Here is a 25,779-nt window from a genome sequence, read left to right as displayed (position 1 = left end):
TTTTAGACAGCATCAGAGCCTAGAGGCAGTGTGCAACTGCTGTGTTTTCATAACCCTAAGAAGGAAGTTCTTCATTCGGCGATGTAAAATATCACGTACAAAAAAAGGGAATTGCATCAAAATATTAACAGGATGAGGAGCAAATTTTATTTACATCTCTCTAATAGTCTATATTTTCTAAGCTTTTTAACACTGAATGTGCATCATTTTTATAATTAGAAGAAAAATGATATTAAAAAAAAGTTACTGGAGATTCCAAAAAGAGAAGGAAGGACATATGCCTCCTACTTTCCTGCATTTGGAAGCCCTAAGCCATGCAAAAGTCAGCTGTGAGCTCCCAAGAGGTCAGCTACCCAGCCCCTTGGGTTATAAAAACTAATAATGAAAGTAGAACACATTTATCTGTTACTCTGTCATTTCAAAAGTGCTGTGAAGAAGGAAAGACAGCAGGATCCCATCTTACACTAGATTGCTCAAAGACTGGAAAAACTTGACTAAAGCAGAGAAAATTATCTGAATTCCAAAGCTTTCCAGAAGCCAGTATGTTCTGAGGGCCTGGATGCCTGGTTCTCTCCAGGGTCAAGAAACACCTGACCATACAGACCGCTGTTGGCAACGACACCCAGTAACCACCCTGCCCCTCTCACTGGTAAGACCTGCAGCCAGCGTTCTCTGCTGCTCTCAGCTAGCTCGCCTCTGAGCCTTCTGCCTTCCTGCTCTGATTTCTGAAGCAACAAGGCTCATTCATGGGACTATTACCAGTGTCTGTCTGGTAGTCACTGTGAGATGTATCAAAAGTAACTTGTTAATAAAGTGCTTATGTAATGAAGTTTGTATAGACTTCAGAGAGACAATAAAGTCTGTAATCACTTACTTAAAATACAAATAAAAACAGACTGGCTATCCCTACAGAGGCCCATTCTCACATGCCTTCCACTCGCATATGCATCCTTGGACAATATGGTACAAACTGCCTACCACCCTCGAAGAACCCCTTGGGGGAGTGATAACCTTAGCAGCATCCTTTGGTACGTGTGCTTCAGAGTTAACGACAGAAACACTGCCTTGAGGACAAGCAGATGTGGTATCAACGCAACTGCCGAGGAACCAGAGGATGAGAGGTGACCCTAACCTACCAGGAGAAAGTGGAGGGTGTGGGCCAGCAGCCCCTGCCACCCAGGGAGCTGACCCAGGTGACCTGGCACTGGACTCCAGGTAAAGCTGGAAGAAGGTGCATGGGCAACTCCCCACCCCAGTATCTTTCCTTCCTCTCGTTCTGTCTCCCCACCCCTCTCTCCCCATAACACTTCCTCTCTTCCCATATTGACTCACACCACTGCCAAGTCAGCCTGCTGTGGGATCCTGCCAAGTCAGCCTGCTGTGGGATCCACCCAAGTCTGGGACCACATACCGCCTCTGGGGCAGATAACAGCTCTCGTGCTACAGCAAGTGAAACGCACCTAGCCTCATGACTTTGCCCAGAGCAGGCTTCTCTTCTGCTAGTTACCTGTACAAAGCTCGCTGCTGAGGCTGCCACGTATGCTGTGCTGCTGACACTAGATGCGAACTCTGTCAAAGTCTGGGTGACACCTTGGCCAGATCGATCTTTATTTAAGCGACACTAAGCAGCTATGGGCTTCCCTGGTAGCTCAGTCGGTAAAGAATCTGCCTGCACTGCAGGAGACCCGGGTTCGATCCCTGGGTTGGGAAGATCCTCTGGAGAAGGAAATGACTACCCACTCCAGTATCCTTGCCTGGAAAATCTCATGGACAGAGAGGAGCCTGGTGGGGTGCAGTCCATGGGGTCACAAAGAGTCAGGCACGACTGAGCAACTAACAGTTACTTAAGCAGCTATCGTCTCTGCTTGTCAGCCCCAGGCAGTGTTAGTCAAAATTGTAAGACTCAGGAGACGTATGTGTGCTGCCATTATCAGAAACAAACAGACAAATCACAAAACAGTGCAGAACCTATTATGATGTAACGATAGGAGGCAAAAATTAAAGATCTCGTAGGGCCCGACTAAAAGCAGCAGAACCACTAGTGACATGACAGACACAGCCTGAGGATCAAATAAAAACACTCCACCCATAGACTCAGGTACCAGGCACAGCCTTCCTGTAAAATGCATATCCATACCTTTCACTATGTCCAATCATAAACATCTAGAGAACACCTAGTATGTACAAGGCATGTGCTGGCTTCTAAGGGAAAGGTACAAAGGAAAAATCGAAGATCAATAAGACCAGGGGTTCTCCCCTAAGCTTAGATCTAGCAGGGGCAGTAAACTGTTTGCACAAATTCTCCAGGGCCATGGAATTGGTTATTAGTTTCTTACACTCAAGTATTTCAAAATATTGACTCAGGACTCCATGGCAGAACTCACAGAGCTATAATGAACTGTCAGCAAGTGAACACAAGGCACTAGACAAGTATCATTCTGCTTGTAAATAAGCAGAACAAACAAATAATCAAGCAAGTACAGACGCACGCATGCATGAGCTAACAGAATGTTCACACTAAGCCAGGTCTCAACTCTGTAGAATACTCTAGAAATGAGCAAGGAAGGACTGGAAGCCTGGAATAGCTCTTCGCAGACCTACGGTTCCTGAGCCACATAACCTGAACCCCTGGGTGCCCTCTTCAGAACAAGTCTGTCCAGATGCACCCACCCTCCCAAGGGATGGAGGTGGCAAGTGGTCAGTGTACTTGGACCAAGGTACCCACGTGATCCCTAGATGTGCTCTGTCCCTTCTCTACCATCCACAGAGCCTCCCAACCGCCAAGAGACACAAAGAAGACTGGATGGTCTATTTGATGTAAAAATGTCAAGCTCCCTCCCAGAAGTCCAGCCCAATGTCAAGGGATCCAGCCTGCCAAAAGGAGAAACAGGTGCTTCAAGTTTGGAAGATTCCACACCCCAAAGCTCACTCACTAAGCCATTGCAGGGCAGCAAGGTGCCCCGTTAGCATCTATTTCTGCTGCCCCCATCAGAGGGGCTAAAGAAGATTCTAGGCACCTTCCCCCTGACTGGCCTCCACGCTACAGCCCCCGGAGCAGGTGGCTCCAGACACCGACCGGGGCTTCTGCCCCCACTGACAGTTTTCACGCGGGGACGTTCACAGTCAGGACGCCAGTGCCACGTGGCTGTGTGTGCTGATGGGACAACCTGCTTTCAACGCAGAAGTCTTTTTTCAAAAATTAATTTCCTATTTATTCATCTCCTGTTGGCTATGCTGCATCTTCGTGGCTGCGTGCGGGCTTTCTCTAGCTGTGACAAGCAAGGACTTCTCACTGCAGTGGCTTCCCTAGAGCATGGCCTCTAGGCAACACAGGCTCAAGAGTTGTGGCTCTTGGGCTCTAAAACGTGGGCTCAGTAGTTGTGGCCCATGGGCTTAGTCTGGAATCTCCCCATGTCCCCAGCATTGGCTGGTGGATTCTTAACCACTAGACCAGCAGAGAAGTCTCAGAAGCCTTCATTAAAGGGCCACATTCTGCAAGTGAGAAGCCACAAGAAAACTGAAGAGCTCTCATGAAAGACAGCGTTTCAGAAAACCAGAAATGTGAATAAGAGCTTCCCAGGTGGCCAGTAGTAAAGAATCCGCCTGCCAATGCTGGTGATGCAAGAGACTTGGGCTTGACCCCTGGGTCAGGAGGATCCCCCGGAGAAGGAAATGGCACCCCACTCTAGCAATCTTGCCTGGGAAATCCCATGGACAGAGGAGCCTGGTGGGTTACAGTCCATGGGGTCCCAACTAGCTGGACACAACTGAGCGCGCACACACACAGAGAAACATGATTGGCACCTTTTTTCCCCCCAGTGTACAGGTCTCAAAATGTACAGGACTGGAAAAGGTCAGTTTTCACTCCAATCCCTAAGAAAGGCAATGCCAAAGAATGCTCAAACTACTGCACAATTGCACTCATCTCACACGCTAGCAAAGTAATGCTCAAAATTCTCCAAGCCAGGCTTCAACAGTACGTGAACTGTGAACTTCCAGATGTTCAAGCTGGATTTAGAAAAGGCAGAGGAACCAGAGATCAAATTGCCAACATTCATTGGATCACTGAAAAAGCAAAAGAGTTCCAGAGAAACATCTACTTCTGCTTTATTGACTATGATAAAGCCTTTGACTGTGTGGATCACAATAAACTGGGAAATTCTGAAAGAGATGGGAATACCAGACCACCCGACCTGCCTCTTGAGAAATCTGTATGCAGGTCAGAAAGAAACAGTTAGAACTGGACATGGAACAACAGACTGGCTCAAAATTGGGAAAGGAGTACATAAAGGCTGTATATTGTCACCCTGCTTATTTAACTTCTATGCAGAGTACATCACGAGAAACGCTGGGCTGGAAGAAGCACAAGCTGGAATCAAGATTGCTGGGAGAAATATCAATAACCTCAGGTATGCAGATGACACCACACTTACGGCAGAAAGTGAAGAACTAAAGAGCCTCTTGATGAAAGTGAAAGATGAGAGTGAAAAGGTTGGCTTAAAACTCAACATTCAGAAAAGTTAAGGTCATGGTATCCAGTCCCATCACTTCATGGCAAATAGATGGGGAAACATGGAAACAGTGAGAGACTTTATTTTTGGGGGCTCCAAAATCACTGCAGATGGTGACTGCAGCCATGAAATTAAAAGATGCCTGCTCCTTGGAAGAAAAGATATGACCAACCTAGACAGCATATTAAAAAGCAGAGACATTACTTTGCCATCAAAGGTCTATATAGTCAAAGCTATGGTTTTTCCAGTGGTCATGTATGGATGTGAGAGTTGGACCATAAAGAAAGCTGAGTGCTGAAGAATTGATGCTTTTGAACTGTGGTGTTGGAGAAGACTCCTGAGAGTCCCTTGGATTGCAAGGAGATCCAACCAGTCCATCCTAAAGGAGATCAATCCTGAATGTTCATTAGAAGGACTGATGCTGAAGCTGAAACTCCAATACTCTGGCCACCTGATGAGAACTGACTCATTTGAAAAGACCCTGATGCTGGGAAAGATTGAAGGTGGGAGGAGAAGGGGACGACAGAGGATGAGATGGTTGGACAGCATCACCGACTGAATGGACATGAATCTGAGTAAACTCCGGGAGTTGGTGATGGACAGGGAGGCCTGGCGAGCTGTAGTCCATAGGGTCGCAAAGAGTCGGACACGACTGAACTGAACTGAGCACACACACAGAAACCTGAATGGCATCTTTTTTACCCCCAATGCACAGGCCTCAAAATGCACATCAATTCCTGAACTACAGCTTCTCTCAACTCCACGCTGCTCAGAGAAAGGGCAGCCCGCGATGTCCTAAGGACACGGGGCATCTGTGTGAGGAGCAGGGCTGAGGGAGGCTCCAAGCGTGGGACTGAGGGGCTCCCGCCTGGAAGCACCTGCACTGCACACATTACACGCAGCATAACCTTCCCTCATTCTACCCAGGCGCCTGGGGAAATAAAGGAGGAGATGCCAGAAAAGGTAGCTTTGGTCTGGTTAAGTTTCTACGTGTCCAAATACCAATAGGAGTTTTCAGTCCCCTCACAAGTGCCACCTGACTCCTACTCAACCAAACCTTGAAACACATCAAGGACCAATCTGCTTGCGTGTTCACAGCAGCCCACGGAGCCGAGCACTGTGAACAAGCTGGCCTTCTGTGATGCTTATTTCTTTGACTACAGGTTTTGACCACATGGATGGAGGAAGGACAGAGTGATCAGGAGAACAGATTCAAGGCTTTTAAAGGACTGTACCCTATTTCCGCTCAGAACTCCTACAAGGGCCTATCAATGACATCCCTAGAAAGAATTCACTACATAAGAGGCTTAGGGAGGAGTTTCCTTGCTAACACTCAGAGCCAGGACTATCCAGGATCCAGACCTTTCAAAGGCCGCGTTGAAACTGATCAAAAGGCCGCGTTGAAACTGATCAAAATCAAACCACACTGGCAACTGAAGCAGCCCAACCGCTGTAGGCATGGAACTGATCTGAAATCTATTCACTTTCATGTTGTCATTAGATCTCCTGTTCAGAATCCTGAAAATTAAAACGTTCCTCTGCATCCAGGGACCCACCTGGAATGATACCCTGTGACTGGCTCTGACTCATGCCAATTAATAGCCGTTTAATCACGAAGGGCTAATCAAGTAAAGGGCTTTATCTTCCCAACTGAAAACTCAAGATATCTAATACATACCTCTGATATTTTAAAAATCATTCTGGCTATGGAATGGAGCACACGAAGTCTGAGCCTGTCCCCCCCCAGTCTTGGCCTAATGCTGAGCCCAGATCACCGAGAAGGCTTTGGGAAGGGCCTGCAAGGCTTGGGGCCAGGCCAATCAAATTCTTTAATTCCTCCCCACCGCCCCCACCAAACTCTCTGCTTCCAGGGGTGGAACAAGGGCAGCAGCCGTGAACTCGGGAGAGCCTGGAAGACATCAGACATCACAGCTGAGAGCAGGGTGAGGCACATGGGAGCAACACGCCTATGTTTTCCCCACGGAACAAAGAGACGGGCGGGGGATGTCGGCTGCGATGTTTTACACACAGAGGGAGAACGGAGAAAAGCGAAGCACACACTTGATGCTCATTCATGTAAAGGTACCAAGTATTTACGAAATCAAAACTTTTCTTTCTCTTCTTCTTTAGTTTTTGTGCATTTCTGCACACAGGAAATTAGATAACCGGATCAAAATTTCTGAGACCGCTCACATCTCTCCCTTATTAAAAAAAAAAAAAGAAAGAAAGAAACACCAAACATCTGCATGTATTCAGGTTTCCATATTTGTACATCTTTTTGGGAAAATGTTGAAGACAATGACTAGTAAGTTCAAAGGAAATGCGCATGTTTCTATGAAATAGCCTAAATATATTTTCTGAATTTCAGAGTGCCAGTAGAAGGCTATTAAAAACCAAAAGATCACAACAAACAGATAAATAAGAGAGTTCACGATAAAATATACTCACTTAAGGCATGCCAGAGAACCAGATATACAAGTAAAACTATTTCTCCACTTTGAATTTTTAACAGGCCCTGAGTCTATGTCTCCAGTATGGCAAACACTGGAATGAGAATCACCAGCCTACGGACTGGGACAAGAAAATCAGTTTCCTCAGGAAAAAAAAAAAATTTAAAAGTATAGAAACCCAATATTATTGAACACCATGTTTTGTTAGTTTCAGATGTTCATTTCCTCAGAAGTCAGTTTATGACTAGGCAGTACTAACCATCTACAAATCTCCTATACTAACCACAGGCTGGTAACATGTATCCAATTAATAGGTATGATCAAATACAACAGATATTTACTGAGAACGCATTATGTCTACGGGAACAATGAACTACCTAGAACCCAGAGCTGAAGCTGCAGGATTAGAGCCACAGTCCCATCCCTGGGGCCCAGGGCAGGTCTCCAAACAGGCTCTCGGTTTACTCAGATAGTTTGGTGATGGGTCAGATTCCAGAGCAGGCTCTTTGCCGTGAGGTTCCCCCTCGGATCTTATTCCAGGGCTCCAGTGCCCTCCCATCGCCAGCCCCTCATTCTCCCCAAACACACTTTTACAGAAGTGTCAAAGCTGTGTCAGGCTTCCCAGGTGGTTCAGTGGTAAAGAATCCACCTTCCAATGCAGGAGACACAAGAGACACATTTGATCCCTGGGTGCTGAAGATCCCCTGGAGAAGGAAATGGCAACCCACTCCAGTACTCTTGCCTGGAAAATTCTGTGGACAGAGGAGCCTGGTGGGCTACAGTACGTGGGGTCGCAAAGAGTTGGACACAACTGAGCATACACACACACACACACACACACACACACACACACACACACACACGCACACACACTTGGGTCAAGAACATTTTACTTCCCAATGTATTCACATACGATTTCTGGACATATACTCTTTACCCAAATGAATGACTGACAAATGACCAGACTGGGGAACAGCTGTTACAGAAGGAATTTCCCTTTCAAGAAAATTCAGCACGCCCATCCCCACAGAGCAGTGGTCTGTCAGCGGAGACATGGCAAATGGCTGATTTGATACCACAAAGGTGGTCTTTCAAACACACACTGCATGAAGTGTCCACATTTAAATCAAGTGTTCGACTCTGCGACCCCACAGACCGTCGCACGCCAGGCTCTTCTGTCCTCCACTCTCTCCCGGAATGTGCTCAAATTCACATCCACAGAGTCGGTGATGCTATCTAGTTCATCCTTTGCCACTTCCCGTCTCCTTTTGCCTTCAATTCTTCCCAGGATCAAGGTCTTTTCCAATGAGCTGGCTCTTAGCATCAAGCGGCCAAAGTACTGCAGCTTGCAGACATATTTTTGAGTCCACCCCCCAGGTGGAGGATGGAAACGATGTTGACCTTTGCCCCAGTTCTATGCTGAATTCTCCTGGCTCAAGCCCCTTCATGAATATGCATACACTACCCAAGCCCCCTCACCCCGGGCTTAAAAATTCCCCAATTCTGCTGTGGGGGAGCCACAGCTTTGGGAAAGATCCCTGATGTTCTCTTTAACTGGCTACAAGTAATAAATCCTCCTTCTCCTGCTCCCTCTTGATTGGGTCATTTGGTTTAATACCCACCAAGAGGTGAACCCAGTCTTTTGGGTAACTAATTTTCAGAATCCCTATGGGTCTGTAATTTTATTACTCCCATTTTACTGGTGAGGAAACTCAAGCATAGAGGGTTAAAGGACTTGCCAAACATTTCCCAATCTAGTAAGTTGCACGGTCAGTTTCAAATATAAGCAGTTTGTCCCCCCAAGTCCTCTGAGTGTCTCTTGACCACCACATCACTCTGTCAGAGTACTTGACAGTGTTTTATACAACTAGTTATTTACACCCAGTGGATGGCCACAGAAACACACAAAAGGCAAACACAAGATCTCCTCTCACTGAGTTAAAAACTCTGGCTCAAATACAAAGTAATTCACATGCTTATGAACGTTTCAACTTTAGGCTAATTTTTAAATAGACAGGTGAGGTTAGTTCAATGTATCAAACTACAAAAGCAAAGATGTACCCTGTCATTCAAAAAGTTCAATTATACACACAAACAGGGAAGAATCTTTGTTCAATCTTTAAAAGGAAAATGGGGGAAGTGATTTCCACTGCCTAATTCATCACAAAAAAATGCACACTAAACTGTCATTGTAGAGAAGGGAATACTATTCTCTCAAAGCCAGTAATACTTAAAGGCTTTAAAAAAAAAATTTAGTTACCTTACCATGCTAATGTTACCTATTTGTTACAGTAACTCTAGATCAAAAAAAGCAGATGTTTAAAACTGGATAAGGCTGCTCAAATTTAACACCATTCTCTTGATAAGCTTTCCCCACCATTCTCCTCCCTCCTTACTCAAAACATTGCTCTTGAAACAAGTAATTTTAAGGATCTTTCTCGGGGCAATAAAGTAACCATCCCCACTACAATTTGGATAGTGACTACTAAACTTTAATTAAACTATATAAATAGAAGTCGTTAAGAATAGAGAACAAAAGACAAAACAAAACAAAAACCCTAACAGTTTGTTATCCAATTTAAAAAAAGGGCAGTCACAAGTTTAGCTCTGTGACACATTCTCTACTGAGCTGGGATTAGGGACTGGTGGGCACCAAAGCATCGATTCTGAGGACCTGTTTTATTAAACTACAAAACGTTAAGTACACTAAAGGCTTGTTAATCTGCTCAACGAACCACATGAGGGTTTACTGCATGGCCCGTCCAAAACTGGGGCTGAATCGACTCAGGACTTGCAGAGGAATGCCCGAGCAGCTCAGCATGACTTGCCCTTTCTGATTTTCCCCACACGAATGGTTGTGGTCATTCCTGGTGGGTGGACAACCTAGGGAGTGTTTTTGGTTTTTTTTTTTTTCAAGACTGCACAAAGAGCCCATAGCAAAGCTTCCCTTTCCTCAAAGCCTTCCTTCCTGTTCCCTGTCTTTTTTTAAAAAAAAAAGAAAAAAAGAACTTCTTCCCTCAAGGGAACTGCACAGCTGCTTTGCTCGGCCTCTTCTAACAGCAGCAGAGCTCATCACACCTACAGACCCGACTCTAAAGGGCCAGACAGAATCAATACCTCCACTCTGCTTTCAAAAGAATGGCTAAGAGGACAACCAGAAGGGAAACACACACCCACTCTCCCTTCCTCTCTCTCTCTCAGCCCGTCTCTCTCTCTCTCTCTCTCTCTCTCTCTCGCCTGTTGATCGGAATTCATCTCACAAAGGAAGGTAAGAAATCTTGGGAATTAACCATACTTTTGGTAGGGTGACAACAGAACCCTCAGAAACAAAACAAGCTGCCCGAGGAAGTAGGCTAACAGGCTTTGGAAATGTCATTTCTTCACCCCCGTATACATACATACTTATCACATAAAACAGCTGTATGCCTGCAAGAATACCTTTAAAATCACTGGTTTCCCCCCAACAGAACACAATTGTACCAGATGAAAACTAACTGAAAGGTCCAAGTCAGAAGATTTATAAAGACCTGTAGGCACACGAAAAAGCTGCTGTCTGAACTGAGACAAGAGGCTCGTGGAATGTCTGCAAGGAGCCCACGCTCCCCGGCTGGCTGATACCGGCTTCTGCTATCTGGAGCTCGTGGCTGCCTTCTTTCACTTGACACCTTCCACTCTCCCATCAGCTACTGCAGGCTAACTCAGCCTCCCAAGAAAAGTGACCTTTTCTCCCTGGTTTTCCTAACACTCTGACAAGAAGTAAATTACAACCCAACCCATTTCAGCCACTGTAAATGTTACCTATGACTCTATTTAACTCAACTCTACATGTAAGTCGGCAAATCATCTGCCTGCAATGCAGGAGACTTGGGTTCAATCCCTGGGTTGGAAGATCCCCTGGAGAAGGAAATGGCAACCCACTCCAGTATTCTTGCCTGGAAAATCCCATGGACAGAGGAGCCTGGCGGGCTACAGTCCACGGATAGCAAGAGTCAGACACGACTTAGCGACTAAACCACCACTACCACCTACATGTAAATACAGTTGAAATAAATCTGAATTTTAAAGCTAAAAAGACCTTACAGGACTTCCCTGGTGGTACAGTGGATAAGAATTCACCTGCCAACGCAGGGGACATGGGTTCGATCCCTGGTCCCAGAAGATCTCACATGCTATGGAGCAACGAAGACCATGTGCCACAATTACTGAGCCCGAACACTCTAGAGCCAGCAGGCAGCAAATACTGAGCCCGTGTGCTGTAACAACCAAGTCCTGTGTGCCTAGAGCCTATACTAGGCAACAAGAGGAGCTACTGCAATGAGAAGCCACACCTAGAAACCACAACTAGAGAGCAGCCCCCCGCTCTCCACTACGAAAGAAAGTCCACGTGCAGCAACGAAGACCCAGCGCAACCAAAAAAAAAACCTTACAGATTACCTAGTTTAGCCTGCAGTTTGACAGATGAAGACTCAGATGGAAAGGATTAATTACCAGCTCAAAGGGTATAGACCATGTTAGTGGCAGGACCAGGCAGCATCCAGACTTCCCATCCAGCTCTCACGCCATCCTGACCTTCCTCATAGAAGGGGTGCCTGGGATCCTGCAGCGGTACAGGAGCTAAGGCTGGGAATGCCATACAGTTCCAGGGCCTGAAGCAGGGAACCGTGGTCCAAAGGCCATTCAGTTCAGTTCAGTCGCTCAGTCGTGTCCGACTCTCTGTGACCCCATGAACTGCAGCACGCCAGGCCTCCCTGTCCATCACCGACTCCCGGAGCCTACCCAAACTTGTGTCCATTGAGTCAGTGAGACCATCCAGCCATCTCATACTCTGTCATCCCTTTCTCCTCCTGCCTTCAATCTTTCCCAGCATCAGGGCCTTTTCAAGTGAGTCAACTCTCTGCATCAGATGGCCAAAGTATTGGAGTTTCAGCCTCAGCATCACTCCTTCCAGTGAACACCCAGGACTGATCTCCTTTAGGATAGATTGGTTGGATCTTCTTGCAGTCCAAGGGACTCTCAAGAGTCTTCTCCAACGCCACAGTTCAAAAGCATCAATTCTTCGGCACTCAGCTTTCTTTACAGTCCAACTCTCATATCTACACATGACTACTGGAAAAACCATAGCCTTGACTAGATGGACCTTTGTTGGCAAAGTACTGTCTCTGCTTTTTAATATGCTGTCTAGGTTGGTCATAACTTTTCTTCCAAGGAGTGTCTTTTTTGTTTTTTTTTGAGTAAGTGTCTTTTAATTTTATGGCTGCAATCACCATCTGCAGTGATTTTAGAGCCCAAAAAAATAGTCAGCCACTGTTTCCACTGTCTCCCCATCAATTTGTCATTGAAGTGATGGGACTGGATGCAATAATCTTAGTTTTCTGAATGTTGAGCTTTAAGCCAACTTTTTTACTCTCCTCTTTCACTTTCATCAGGAGACTCTTAGAAAGATGAAAAACCTGTGCCTCCCAAGCAGGCAGGCGAAGCGGTTGATTGAAGGATAAGCAAGTACCCTGCATCCAGATAACTGAGATAATTCCTTCCCTCTCTGCCACAATTCCAAGTAAAAACAAATAAAAAGAGGCATTTTGATGAAATACACCTGGCTTGAGAATAGGAGGCTTTTTTTTTTTTTAGATGGGACAGAACTTAACTTTGTGAGGCTTCACTTGCACAATCATACATACCCTTGGCACAGGAAGACTTTAGTAAATTTCCATAAGTTGCCTTAACAGGGAAAACACTTAACTTAGTAAGGTAAATAAGGTAAAATAAGGCTTACTGTCTGAGGCTGTCAGATTTTAGTTTTGAGAGCATTAATGGTTCAGAATGTACATACATGATCACAGTCAAAATAGGGAAATAAACCAAAGAACAACTTGTGAGACCAGGCTTTAAAACCTAATTTATTAAATTAGATCAGCATTTATCAACCTTGGCTACACATGAGACTCAACTGCCAACCATGTGAGTTAACCATCTCGGATATTCCACCAGCTCAATCCCTCTGATGACTGCACCCGCAGATTTCTAGTCTTCAGGATGAGACCCCTACACCGTGGAGCAGAGACAAGTCATGTCTACTTTGTCTGATTTCCTGACCCACAGAATTCAGGGGCATTAAGAAATAATGTTTTCAGACCACTAACTTTGGGGCTGATTTGTAAACAATAACAGTAACTGGGACACCTGGCAAGTGTGTAAAAATCCCAATGCCTCCGGTGCACTTCAGCCCGATGAAGCCGGAAATGCTAGGGGTAGGAGTCAGGCATCCATTTTTAAAGCACGCCAGATGATTCTAACGTGCAACCAAGGTTTAGAACCACATCCAGGCCTGTACTGTCCAACACAATAGCCACCTGCTGTTTAAACTAATGGTTCACTGATGGCTCAGTAGTGAAGAAGCCGCCTGCCAATGCAGGAGAGGGTTCGATCCCTGATCCAGGAAGATCCCACGTGCCCCAGAGCAACTGGGCCCCTGTGCCACAACTACGGAGCCCGCACTCTGGAGCCTGGGAGCCACAAATACTGAGCCCGTGGGCTGCAGTTACTGAAGCCCGCAAGCCCTAGAGCCCTTGCTCTGCAGAAGGAGAGGCCACCGCAAGGAGAAACCCACGCACTGCAACTGGAGACCGGCCCCTGCTTGCCGCAACTAGAGAAAGCCAGTGCGACGAAGACCCAGTGAAGCCATAAATGATACATAAATAAAATTCTAAAAGTAAAATAAATTTAATGACAATGAAATAAAATATAAAATTCCGTTCTTTGGTTGCACTAGCCACATTTCAAGTGCTCAGTCATCATGCACGGCTAGCGATTACCATAGTGGACAGCGGATGAGTAGAATATTCCCACCATCACAGAAAATTGTAATGGACCAGTCCTGGTCTAGAGCAGTGACTCTCAAAGTCTGGTCCTGAGCTCAGAACAGCAGCATCCCCTGGGGACTGGTTACAAGTGCAAGATATCAGGCCAAACTATGGCTCAGAACTTTCTGGAGTGAGGCTCTCCAAGTGAGCCTAATGCACTCTCAAGTGTGAGAACCCCTGGGCTGTTATTGTCCACACAAAATCATTTTTTCCATGGCCTAGCTCATACCTACATATGAAAGCTATCAACTTTGAACTCCATAGTAATCTAAGGGAATGGTTCATGTTGTCATACAATTTCAGAGATGCATTTTTGTGTTGAGTAAGTTCACTTAGGAAGAAACGCCTTGCAATTGGCAAAGGATTCTTAAAAAGTTCCAGTTATCTTTATGCTCTCTGTTATTTATAATTGTTAAGAGAAGCAACTTTTAGGTCCAGAAATATAGAAATATGGTTTTAAAGTTATGAAACTCAACAGACTACAGTACTCAACTATTAAAATTATAATTATGAAAACCATGTTGCCTGACAAAATGTAAATGGGACAAAAGCAAAACACAAAATTTTAACTACAAATATTTATGTTTATGGACAAGGACAAAATGAAGGAAGGGGAAAAAGAAGAATAACGGATGTTAGGTTTGGTTGAATAATGACACTTTCCCCCTGCCCCCGCTTTTAAACTTCTGCCATGCTTCTTATAAAACATTTTAGACTATCTAAGGAAGCAATCTTTCAAAAAGATACAACTGTGCTTTGATGTGAAAAGTTCACTTCAAGAACAATTTGGTAAAATACTTCTAGTACTTTATTAAAGACTCACCGAACTGTGCATCTCATAGTAAAAGGAAATCAACAGCAGAAACTAACACAACACCTATAGCAATTACACTCCAGTGCAAAAAATAAAATTGGGGGGTTCCCCTGGTGTCTCAGCTGGTAAAACATAAAATCGAGACTGCATTCAAGCGAATGATGAGGCTTGGACTGTTTATCCTCCTAATTCTGAGGGTCTATGAGGGCCTATAAGAAAAAAAAAAAAACTTTCCTTTTATTTTAACCTTAGATCTTACAATCAAATAAACAAATTACTCATTTTTACAATAAAATTTTAGAGATATGAAAACTTGACATTTTTCCATGCTTATTTGGTTTCCATATCATTGTTGGATGGCAAAACGCCAAATAAACTAATACCCAAGGAAGAATTTCTGATATTTTCCTCTTATATTTGCAAAGCTAAATTCCCAGAAATATAATATTTTGTAGAGTGATCTTGAAAAGATAGCTCTTGAATTCCATATAAATCAACTCTTGATTTATTTTCATGTGACTTTTTGTATATACTTCCTTTACTGATAGCTCTGTAAATTTCATTTTTGTTGTTAAGGTACAAAATTCTCTTTGAGTGTTTCTATATATTTTGTTGGTTTCTCTGCCATTCTGTTTCCTCTGCTGGTAACGTTCTCCAAAGTCCTTTAAATTCTAAATGCAGAAATACCCTCTTTGTTCTAGCTCCTGGGAAGATTTGAGAAAGGGTAACTGTGGCTGAGTAACTGAGAAACCTTGATGTCTTCAGAAAGCCTACTATTTGGGGAAGAAGTTTTCTTATAAATGTTTTTAAAATATGAGCGCATAGCATATGTTTCAATTTTATTGAAAACTGGAAACAATTCAAGTTATCCACTTTTCTCTGACTAGGTCTTGCCAGAAGAATCCAAGTGGTAGAATGATAAACTGGCTAGTTTGGTATCATTTTGAAAAATCTCCCCAGCCCAACAAGCATATATATTTTAAGCTTAACAATAACCAAAAAAACAAAAGAAAAAAATTCAACTAATATTTTTTCAATAGTAATACAAAATTAGGATTTTCTAATTTTTTTCAACTTTTGTACAGATTAAAACTAATTAGCTTCATGAATGCTAGTAACTAAGAGTTGCATAAGGCAACTACTACCTTTAATTATAGCATTTATATGTGCTCTTAAGAAAAAAACAATTTTATATCTATTGTTGAAAGTTGAAAAGGGATTTGACAGAACATTTAATAATAATTTTTTTAAAAACAACAAAGAATTTACAAAAATGCTTTCTGTCCACTGGGCACTCTTGAATCTAGGCTCTGAGAATACAAAGATAAATCATATATAGTCCTTGTCCTCGAGAAAGCCCCAAATCTATATGAGAAAAGCCTTTAACATAAAAGGCAGACACCAACACTAACAAAACTATGCACTTTAAAAAGAACAAAAAAGAAAAGGCCTACTATATAGAGAAAAGTATCATTACGGTCCTCAGAAACACAGAAAATGCCACAACTAGAAAATAAGCACAGGATGCTATTTTTTTTTAATCTAAAAGAGTTCTTGGAAATTAAAAATATGATATCAGGGGAAAAATTTAAACATAAAGTTTGGCAGATAAAGTGGATGAAACCTCCCAGAAGGCAGAACAAAAACAATAGATGAAAAGCAGAAAGGAAAAATAAAATAATCAGATGTCCAGTTCAGGAAATCCCATGTCTAAATAAGTGCTCCAGAAAAGAATAAATAAAAAGAGAGCATTTGCTAATGAATTAATTCAATCAATCTTTTCAGAACTGAAGGATACAAGTTTCCAGGTCCAAAAGGCCCACCACTGTGATTTCACAAAAAAGGAGAAGAAAGAATATTCTATAGGATCCCAGAAAGGGAAAATCTAGGTCATGTCTTAAGGGCTGGAAATCCAAATAGCTTCAGACTTCTCAACAGAAACACTGGAAGCAAGATGACATTAAAGCAACCAACATCTTTAAAATAGAATTTGTTACCCATCCAAACTATTAACGAGGTAAGTGGGTGGAATGAAGATATTTTCATTTTTGAAATGAAAAACTCCACCTCCCCAAATTCTTTCTGGGGAAGCAACCAGAGGATACGCTCTACAAAACTGAGGCAGCAAAGAAAGAAAGGAGAGAAACAGAAAAGCAAGAGATTCCACACAGAAAAGAGTCTGTAAAAGGAGTTCGCAGAATGATGTGGCAGGAACCCCCAGGATGATAGCTGCATCAGGCATAGCCTTTATAAATTATAAAACTACTCCACACTTCAAAGTATTTACACTGATTTAAAATATTTATACATATGTATGTATGCAGAACCCAAAGTCTTACCCACTAAACTTGTATTTTTCAGATTATAAACTTGTGACCCTTTAAGCAGGTTTTGAAGTTAATTTGGTAAGTCACAACCAATGTTTCTAAAATGAATGAACAGAAAGGGGTAGAAAAAGAACAGATATTGCACATAGTAAATTTTTTCATGAATCTTTATATAGGTGCACACAACAGTGCATAATGTAAAATGCATTTTTAACTGTGAACAAAATAATTTTTAGTCACTAATCTTTAGTACATTATAAGTACTTTTAGGCTTGTCTTTTAAAGTGAGAGATGACAATCTATTTTAAAACAAAAATGGAAAACATAGACATCTAATGAAAACATTCCATTATAACATTCTTCAAAATACCACTGATATCATGCATGAAGAATGCTCACTCCTATATTAGTGAAATCTAAATACTCTGCTTTCTTATAATCAACTTTGTAATACTGAGCTATAGAGAAGAGTAACAACACAGAAAATACAATAAAATGCAAAGTCACCTAGATAATGTAGAATATTACTGCTTCTTTGGTGATGGATCTTTTTCATTTGATATGATTTCAACTAATTTTTCCATTTTCACTCTACAGTTTTACTTGAGGAGAAGAAACCATCCTAGAAACCACTGTAATAGCAGGGGAAACCAGTCTGGGGGAATAAACAATCAAAAACTTGCAACATATAATCCATAAACTGGAAAATATAGATGCAGTCAAATCAACCAAGCCGTAGCTTTCTTCCACTGACCGACCTTCGTGTACCTTGTAAGTTACACTGCCCACGTTCCAGTATGGAAAAACTGGGCTGTAAGTTAAAACTTTGATGCTCTTTTACTAAGAGCCTAAATTTATCCAATTTTTCTTTTAACTGAGCTAGGTTATATATGCACACTGCTTCAGTTGCTTACCCTACAATTTACTTACTTTAACATGGTTTAAAGCAATCAAGAACAAAAATCTCTGTACAAAGCAAGTTCCATTACATTCTGATGATAAAGCTTCACTTCCTAAAAGCTACGAAGATCAGATTGATATATACATGGGTATATATATTTTTTATGGGCTTCCACAGTGGCTCAGCAGTAAAGAATCCCACCTGCAATGCAGGAGATGCATTAGATCCCTGGGTTGGGAAGATCCCCTGAAGGAGGGCATGGCAACCCACTCCAGTTATTTCTTAGCAGGAAAACTAGGGACAGAGGAGCCTGGTGGGCTACGGTTCACAGGGCTGCAAAGAGTCAGACATGACTGAGCACACACGAACATGTATGTTTTTAAAACCACAACTACCACCCATACTGGATTTTTTTTTAAAGGAGTCAACCTACTGTTATTAAAGGATAGAAAAGATATTTGTGGGGAAAAAATATATATATTTATGTGTGTATTTGAAAATATGCATGGGAAATCAATAACAGAGGTCACCTTTTTTGTTTTGGGAGAGGTGAGAGGATATAAAGTGTAAGGATGACAGCAGGAATGAGAGGAAGACTTTGCAATGGATACTTTGATTTTTAAACTATTACGTATTTTGGCAAGTTAAGGGTTCTCATTCTGTCCTCCTTCCTGAATTGCCTGGCTCCGGCACCCTGCTTCACATTCTGCACGCACGCACACACAATCAGCCAGAAGTAATCTGTGGCAGGTATGCTTTCAGTTTCTTTGACTAAGGACTTTCTACCGATCTTGAAAAAGTGAACCTGCACTCTTAGCACCCCCCATGACCAGCACAAATGCCACCTGTCTTTACAGGATGCCAAGGCCCCGGGTCACGTCCACAGTCCCTCCTCAGCATTCCCATCACAGTACAAACCATCACCATGCAGACATCTGCTGAGGGTCTGCCACGTGCCAGGCGCTGTGGGTAGGTATGGAAGACAAGAGTCAGTAGGACAGGTTCCTGCCTTCCCCGAGCTCACAACCAAGAGGAGAGGAGACAGAAGAGGAAACAGACAATTCTCAAGAGATATGGTATATATAATGGCAAAAGCATAAGCTAAATGATCTACCGCACTATATTTTAACTAGTTTTACTTCTCTCTTCTCACATCTCTCAAAGGTGTGAGCCTCCAGCACAGGCTCTGGGTTCACAGTGGTCTTTGGATCCCCCATGCTGAGCATGGGCACCTGCATGATCTGAACTTCATAATGAACTTCATACATGTCTCCTGCATTGTAATGGAATGGTATGTAAAGAAACCCATCCATATAACTCTTAATGTTTCAGAATGGTTCATTAACTATCAACTATTAATCTAGAATTCTGCGGTACATTATAATCATAGAATTTTAGGACCAAGACAAACATCTTTAACGTCAGAAGCCCTGTGATCTTTTAGACCTTAACATGTAGTCTTGGCTTTGATTCCATAAAGGGGGAAATTATGAAAGCTAAGCCTCTCCGTTTCTTCCTGGAAACCAATGTACTCTTGCTTGTTTTTACTAGTAGGACTGAAAACTTGGACCTAGTAACTTAAAATTCCAATCACCATTAATACATTAGTAATTTCCTGCAATATTTGGAAAAACAGCTATTTCAACTTGATAAGGTTTACCAAGATTCATTTTAAAACTTCTTACACTTCAAGCCTTGGACTTCTAGGTAAGAAATATACTAGTCTCACCTTGCTCTGAGCTCGATTCCAAAACAAATGAAAGAAATGAATTGCAAACATAACAAGAAGCATTGTTGCAATTAATCAACCTAGAATTCAAGGGAGAAACTGTGTCTATTTTTAAATGCACTGTTGCTTTAAGGGAAAACCCACTGGAGAAAGATGAAACCAAGCTGCATAATGAAAATCAAAACGCATTTGATGTCTCCATCCTTGCAAAGACAGTAATCCTAACGTGCAAGCGGTACTGCTGGGCTGAATCCTCCCAGTTTGTCTATAAACTGAATGACAGGTACCTAGGCAAAACCCAGAGAAACAGCCCATCCACCACTCAAAGAATTCTGTCATGAGGTCAGAACATGTTTCAGCACTATTCTTACAGCTCCAGATAACCGGCTATTCCAAGAAGCAAGCCTATGGAGAAATCCCCAAATCACCCTTTAAATCATGACTTAAAAGATCCTGATTAATAATGACGGTGGTGGCCCTAAAAATGATCAACTGATTATTTAGCCTTTCCAGCCAAGTGTCTGCAGTTGTAAAGTCTATCCACATTCCACAAAATTAAATCCCTGTCTGTCCACAATGGACAAAGCTTCATAGCATCAAATAGTAGCTAACAGTAACAATCCTTATGGTTAAGAATGGCAAGACGCAGGTGCCAAACCAGCAAGGAAAATAGAAGCCACAGAAACATAAGAGTTGACAATTCTACCTGTTTCCTAGATTGCTTTGAAGAATCTGACCCAGCAGAATTTTTTTCTGAAACATGTGAAAATATTCAGTTTGGGGGTGGGGGGGATGGGGGAAATGTACTGGTGATCTAGGCAGCCAATGTAATCTGTAAATATCTTAATATACTCAATGAGTTTACTTGCTATTAACATGAAATATACAACAATATTGCTATATATGGATCTAAAATACTACAAATACTTAAAATGTATCTAAAAATATTATCCGAGGATACAACCATTACTGTTAAAAAGCATTTAATATATTTTAAATATAACTTAGCTATTTACTATCACCATAACAATCTGCACACTGGATAAAAATTTCTAGCCTCAGCACAAAAAGCAAAAAATTCTCAAACTTACCTCCTGATAATTTCCTCCCCCAAATTTAGTAAACTATGCCTTGGACACTGCATGATTATAGAATGAAGGCAGTTGCTTCCTTTAGCAATAAAGTAACAAACCCTACTTCAGAGTTACTGTTCAGTGAAAAAAAAAAATCTCCAGAGAGCAAAAAAAATCGCCAAATTGTATCACATCAATCAACAGGTAACAGGTGACTTTTAGAAACACAAACTCACTCCGGAGGAGTTAATTTTTCAAATCTCCCTGGTTTCTCTTTCCTATTTTTCCAAGCTACTGCACTGCTTTACTGAATGAATTCCAACCGTTTTCTTCTCAGGGGCTTACCAGAAAAATGCCAAATATTCAAATTATTTTAGGGCATTTTCCCATACTGTTGCGTGGAATAGAGCAGAATTAATAAGGATCCAACAGTTACCACTTTTCACATGCAAATACGTTGCCATCTAGTAAATGCGGCCCCTCTTAAACATCCCCCCAGTGTCTACACAGCTCCGGGCACTACTTTTGTTTTCCTGAAAATCAAAATTCGCGCATTACATTCAGGCATTATCTCAAGCCAGCACCAACAAAATAATAGATCTTAAATGGTCCAGGCCTGAGCCTGTATCGTACAAAACTGTTTTGCTTTACTCCGGGGGCGGGAGGGGGATTCCCTCCCACTCCCGATTTTACACAAAGTTCCTTAACAAGTCTGCCAAATAAAGCCAACAGCGCAGGGGTGGAAAGAACCAGGGGCACCGGGTTCCACGATGCCGGCTTTGGGTGGTCACTTCCTCGCCTCAGGCCTCAGTTTTCTCATCTGTAAAATGTGGCGATGGGACCATCATCTCGAGGGTCCCAGCCGGCCCTCTCGGGGTGCCTCACCGCGGGCCGGGGGTACAGGGCTGGTCCCGGCTCGGGCCCGGGGAGTCCTGCCTCTAGATGGGAGGGGACAAGGGGGAGGGGGGCAGAGGGAGGGCAGAGAGGAACTTGGACTTGCAACAGCTTCAGACGGGAGCGTGCGACAAACTTGAAGCCGTCCTCCTAACAATAGGAAAGAGCACTCCCATTTTCCTGGCTCAAACTTGCAGGAGGCGGCGGGGCTGCGCCCGCTTTTACCTTTCTCCCTGTTTGCTGTTAGAAGGAGGAGGGTGCAGGACCGTTTGATTCCCTTCCATCTCCACCACGCACTTGGTGTTGAGTTCCAGTTCTGAAAGCAAAGGGGGAGGTACAGCGCTGCAGAGCCGAGCATCCGCGCCCGCAGCCCGCCGCTGCGCGCCCGCGCGGGGCTCTCCCCCGGGAGGCGGCCCGAGCCGGGAGCCGGCGCACCGGGTCCCCGCGGCCGCGGCGGGCGCCGCCTCCTCCCCGGAGCGGCCCCGGCCCCGGCTCGCCTCCCCGCTCCCGCCGTCCCCAGCCCCGCGGCCCCGCAGTTTTCCAAAGTTGCCCCCCGCCCCCCGCCCTCAGCCCCGAGCGCAACGCGCAGAGGAGCGGAAAGCTTGCTCACCTCGTCGGTTCAGGGGCCGGACTCGGACCGCAACTTTTACCTTGGTATCCGACATGTTGGCGGCGCCCGCTCTGCCCCCAGGCGGCCCCTGCACGCGCGCCCCCCGAGCGCGGCCGCCGCCGCTCCGCCGTGAGCTCCGCGAGGCAGCGCCGAGGCGCGCGGGCCATCCCGGGGGAGCGCGACGCGGGGCACGGCCGGGCCCGGGGAGGGGCGGGCGCGCGGGCGGGCGGGCGCGCGGGGCGGGGCGCGGCGGCCGCGGCGGCGGCGGGCGGGGAGGAGGCCGCGCCGCCCGGGCCCAGGCGCTGCTCTAGCCGCGCCGGCCCAGCCGCGCGCACAGCGTCGCCGCCCCTCGCGGCCGCCCCGGGCCGGGCCGCGCCGCCATCTTCCCCGGCTCGCGGCGCCCGGAGGCCCGGCCGGCCGGCACCCGGGGCGGGAGCGGCGGGCGGCGGGCGGCGCACGCGGGGCTGGGGGCGCCGCTGCGATCCGGATCGGGGCGCTCGCTTCCCCCCCGGGGGCCCGGCGTGTCCCCCGCGCCCCCGGCGCCGGCGGGGACCCCACGGGCACCGCCTTGAACTCGAGTCACCTTCTGGGGCCGCTGTCACCGCAGCCCCCGGGAGCCCCTGGGCGTGCCGGGTGGGCAGGCCTTACCCACCGGGGGAAATGCGCCTCCACCGGCCGGCCGCCCCCTCCGCCCGCCCCGCACCGCCCAGCGCGCAGCGGCGTTTTCCGATGCTGAGCCGAGGCTGGAGGTCAATCCGTGCCTCCGCCACCAAACGAGCGTGTTTGCAAAGATTGCTCTCGCTTCCTTCCCGGCCCTTGCGCTTCTCCGGCGGGAGAGATGTCCAGTGTGGGCTGGGAGGCTCATTAACTCTTACATAAGAATTTAAGAGCCATGGATTTTGGTCGCGCTTGCCAAAGACCGACCTCGCTGCCAGGGCGGGACTAGGCGGGGATCTGATTTATTCTGCGCGGTTCAACAAGTGCTTCTTGGGCGAGCACTAGGTGCCCGGCCTGTTGAAGCGTACACAGCGTCTATAATCTCGAGTTGAGATCAGGGGAAATCTTTCTAGCTCACTTAAATGTAGAAACTCAATTTTTCATAAGGTCATTCGAGGTTGTCTTGGGGGCCTACTGTGTGGGTGCTGTGGAGGACACGCAAAAACGTGAATAAAGTCACGCATCCAGTATTGCAGACACACACTCTGTGATGAGAAAAATAGCACCGAGTCAGGTGTGACGCCAGACTGTTGGCAGATGCTTCAAGAGGTTCAGTTCTGTCTCCAACAGGTGCCAAGTAGGGACTTGACTCTCTCCCCACCCCACCCCCTGTCCTCTGTCATATCATGAAAGCCTGGAATACCTAAGAGATTTCCACTTTATTCGAAAGGCAAGGGGAAGCTGAATGGAGACGTTGGGTTTGGAGCCGGGGACGGACTCTAAGACTCTCATCAAGATAAGAGGTGATGATAGCTAGAGCAAAGCCACCGGTGGTAAAGATGCAGGAAGCAAAACTTTGTGTGTGTGTGTGTGTGTGTGTGTGTGTGTGTGTGTGTGTGTGTGTGTGTGTGTGTGTGTGTGTGTGTACTCTGTGTGTGTGTGTGTGTGTGTGTGTCTCAGTCATGTCTCTCTGCGTCCCCATAGACTGTAGCCTGCCCACCGGGTTCCACTATCCATGGGATTCTTCAGGCAAGAATACTGGAGTGGGTTGCAATGCCCTCCTGCAGGGGATCTTGCCAACCCAGGGATTGAACTTAGGTCTCCTGCATTGCAGGCGGATTCTTTATCCTCTGAGCCACCAGGGAAGCCCATGCTGGCCCATAACACACCATAAAAAGATAAGAGGTCTTAACGTGAGAGGGACATGGTTAATTTGCTACTGTTGGTTAAATAGTTTCCTCTTGTTTTTTTGGTCGGTTGGTTGGTTGGCGTTTTGTTTGTTTTTGCCAAGTGGTCCTTCTGTTTTTCCATCTTTCTCAACCTGAAAGTCCCAAATCAATCCGTACCTCCTCTGAGAACAGTTTACCAAATGTTTCTTCTTTAAAACAGTTTTAACCCTAACTCATGTGAGATTGGGCTTCATAGTGGCTCCATCCATAAGGAGTCCACCTGCAATACAGGTTCGATCCCTGGGTTGGGAAGATCCCCTGGAGAAGGAAATGGCAACCCACTCCAGTATTCTTGCCTAGAAAATTCCATGGACAGAGGAGCCTAGTGTGCTGTAGTCCATGGGGTCGCAAAAGAGTTGGACGTGAATTAGCACATCCCTAGAACACTTCTACAACCCTCCTCCCAAATGGTCATCCCTCTGCTTGAGTTTGTTTGCTGGCAGAGTGCTCTCTCATGGATGACTCTAACATTCTACTTGTAGAGAAGGGCTCCGTACAAGGGCTTCCCTCCTAGCTCGGTTGGTAAAGAATCTGCCTGCAATGCAGGAGACCGGGGTTCGATTCCTGGGTCAGGAGGATCCCCTGGAGAAGGAAATGGCAATCCACTCCAGTATTCTTGCTTGGGGAATCCCATGGACAGAGGAGCCTGTCAGGCTATAGTCCACGGGGTTGCATGAGTTTGACTCGACTTAGCAACTAAACCACCATAAAGAATCAAATTTGCCTCCTTGTAAATTGTAACTGTTGATTTCAGCGCTGCCATCTAGAGCTTCCCCCACTGCAAATTAAACTCCTCTTCTACACCAGCAGCCCCTCAGACACTTGAAAATGGCTCTCATGCTCTTCTGAAGACCTTTCTTCAGAATATGCTGTATTAGGGACTTCCCTGGTGGTCCAGTGGCTAAGACTCCACGCTCCCAATGCAGAAGGCTTGGGTTCCATCCCGAGTCAGGGAACTAGAACCCACATGCCAAAACTAAGAGTTTGCAGGCCACGACTAAAGACCCCGCATGTTGCAATGAAGATAGAAGATCCCACATGCCACAACCAAGACCTGGCACAGCCAAATAAATAAATGAATTATTTTTTAAAAAAAGAATATGCTGTTCTAGTTACTGTGGTTATATAACACATCCTCCCAGCAGATTAGCATCTTAAAACCATTTAGGAAGGGCTCATCTGGTTCAGTCATGAGATTGCAGAGATGGCAGTCAGGTGGGAGCTGGGGCTGGAACGTGGGAGCTGGAGCAGCAGGAGCAGATCAGACGTTCCTCTCTCTCTGGGTGCTTTCAAGCTTTCTCCGTATGGTCTTTCTGCATGGGCGGCTTGAGCTTCCTCACAGCATGGTGGCTAGGTTCTAAGTGTGAGCATTTTAAGAGTCGCAGTGTAAGCTCTTCCAGCTTTTTTGACCTTACATTAGAAGCTCTGTAGTGCCACTTCTGTAGTCTCACAAGCCCTCCCCAATCCCAGGAGAGAACTGCAGTCCCCTTATCTCAGTGGGGGAAATATCAGAGTGGATCGTTCAAGATCTTGTGATGTGGGAGACATTTGTTGTAGCCCTTTTTGGAAAGTGCAGCTTGCTACATATTGCATTCTCTCAACTGTCGTGGGCATCCTTCTCTGAAACTATAACAAAGTGAGGGGACTTCCCTGGTGGTCCAGTGGTTAAGACTCCTCGGTCCCAAAGCAGGGGGCATGGGTTTGATCCCACATGCCACTCCATG

General features: G+C 45.2%; 1 protein-coding gene across 13 annotated transcripts in view; it reads right to left on the bottom strand.

Annotated features, from left to right (window-relative positions):
* Positions 1-22,365, bottom strand: part of KIF13A (kinesin family member 13A) — a 198,496-nt gene extending 176,131 nt beyond the window's left edge. For all 13 annotated transcript variants that reach the window (XM_065913151.1, XM_065913149.1, XM_065913147.1 and 10 more), the window contains exons 1-2: positions 22,170-22,365; positions 21,785-21,875 (exon numbers count right to left, since the gene is read on the bottom strand). In XM_065913151.1, coding sequence (XP_065769223.1) covers positions 21,785-21,875; positions 22,170-22,224 — 146 coding nt within the window. In that variant the 5' untranslated portion in view covers positions 22,225-22,365. The remainder of the gene's footprint in view (positions 1-21,784; positions 21,876-22,169) is intronic.
* Positions 22,366-25,779: the final 3,414 nt, after the last annotated feature.

This window comes from Muntiacus reevesi, chromosome 20 (assembly GCF_963930625.1).
Source record: "Muntiacus reevesi chromosome 20, mMunRee1.1, whole genome shotgun sequence".
NCBI classification, from domain to species: domain Eukaryota; kingdom Metazoa; phylum Chordata; class Mammalia; order Artiodactyla; family Cervidae; genus Muntiacus; species Muntiacus reevesi.
The sequence above is the reverse complement of the archived record's forward strand: the minus strand, read 5'-3'. Positions and strand labels throughout refer to the sequence as shown.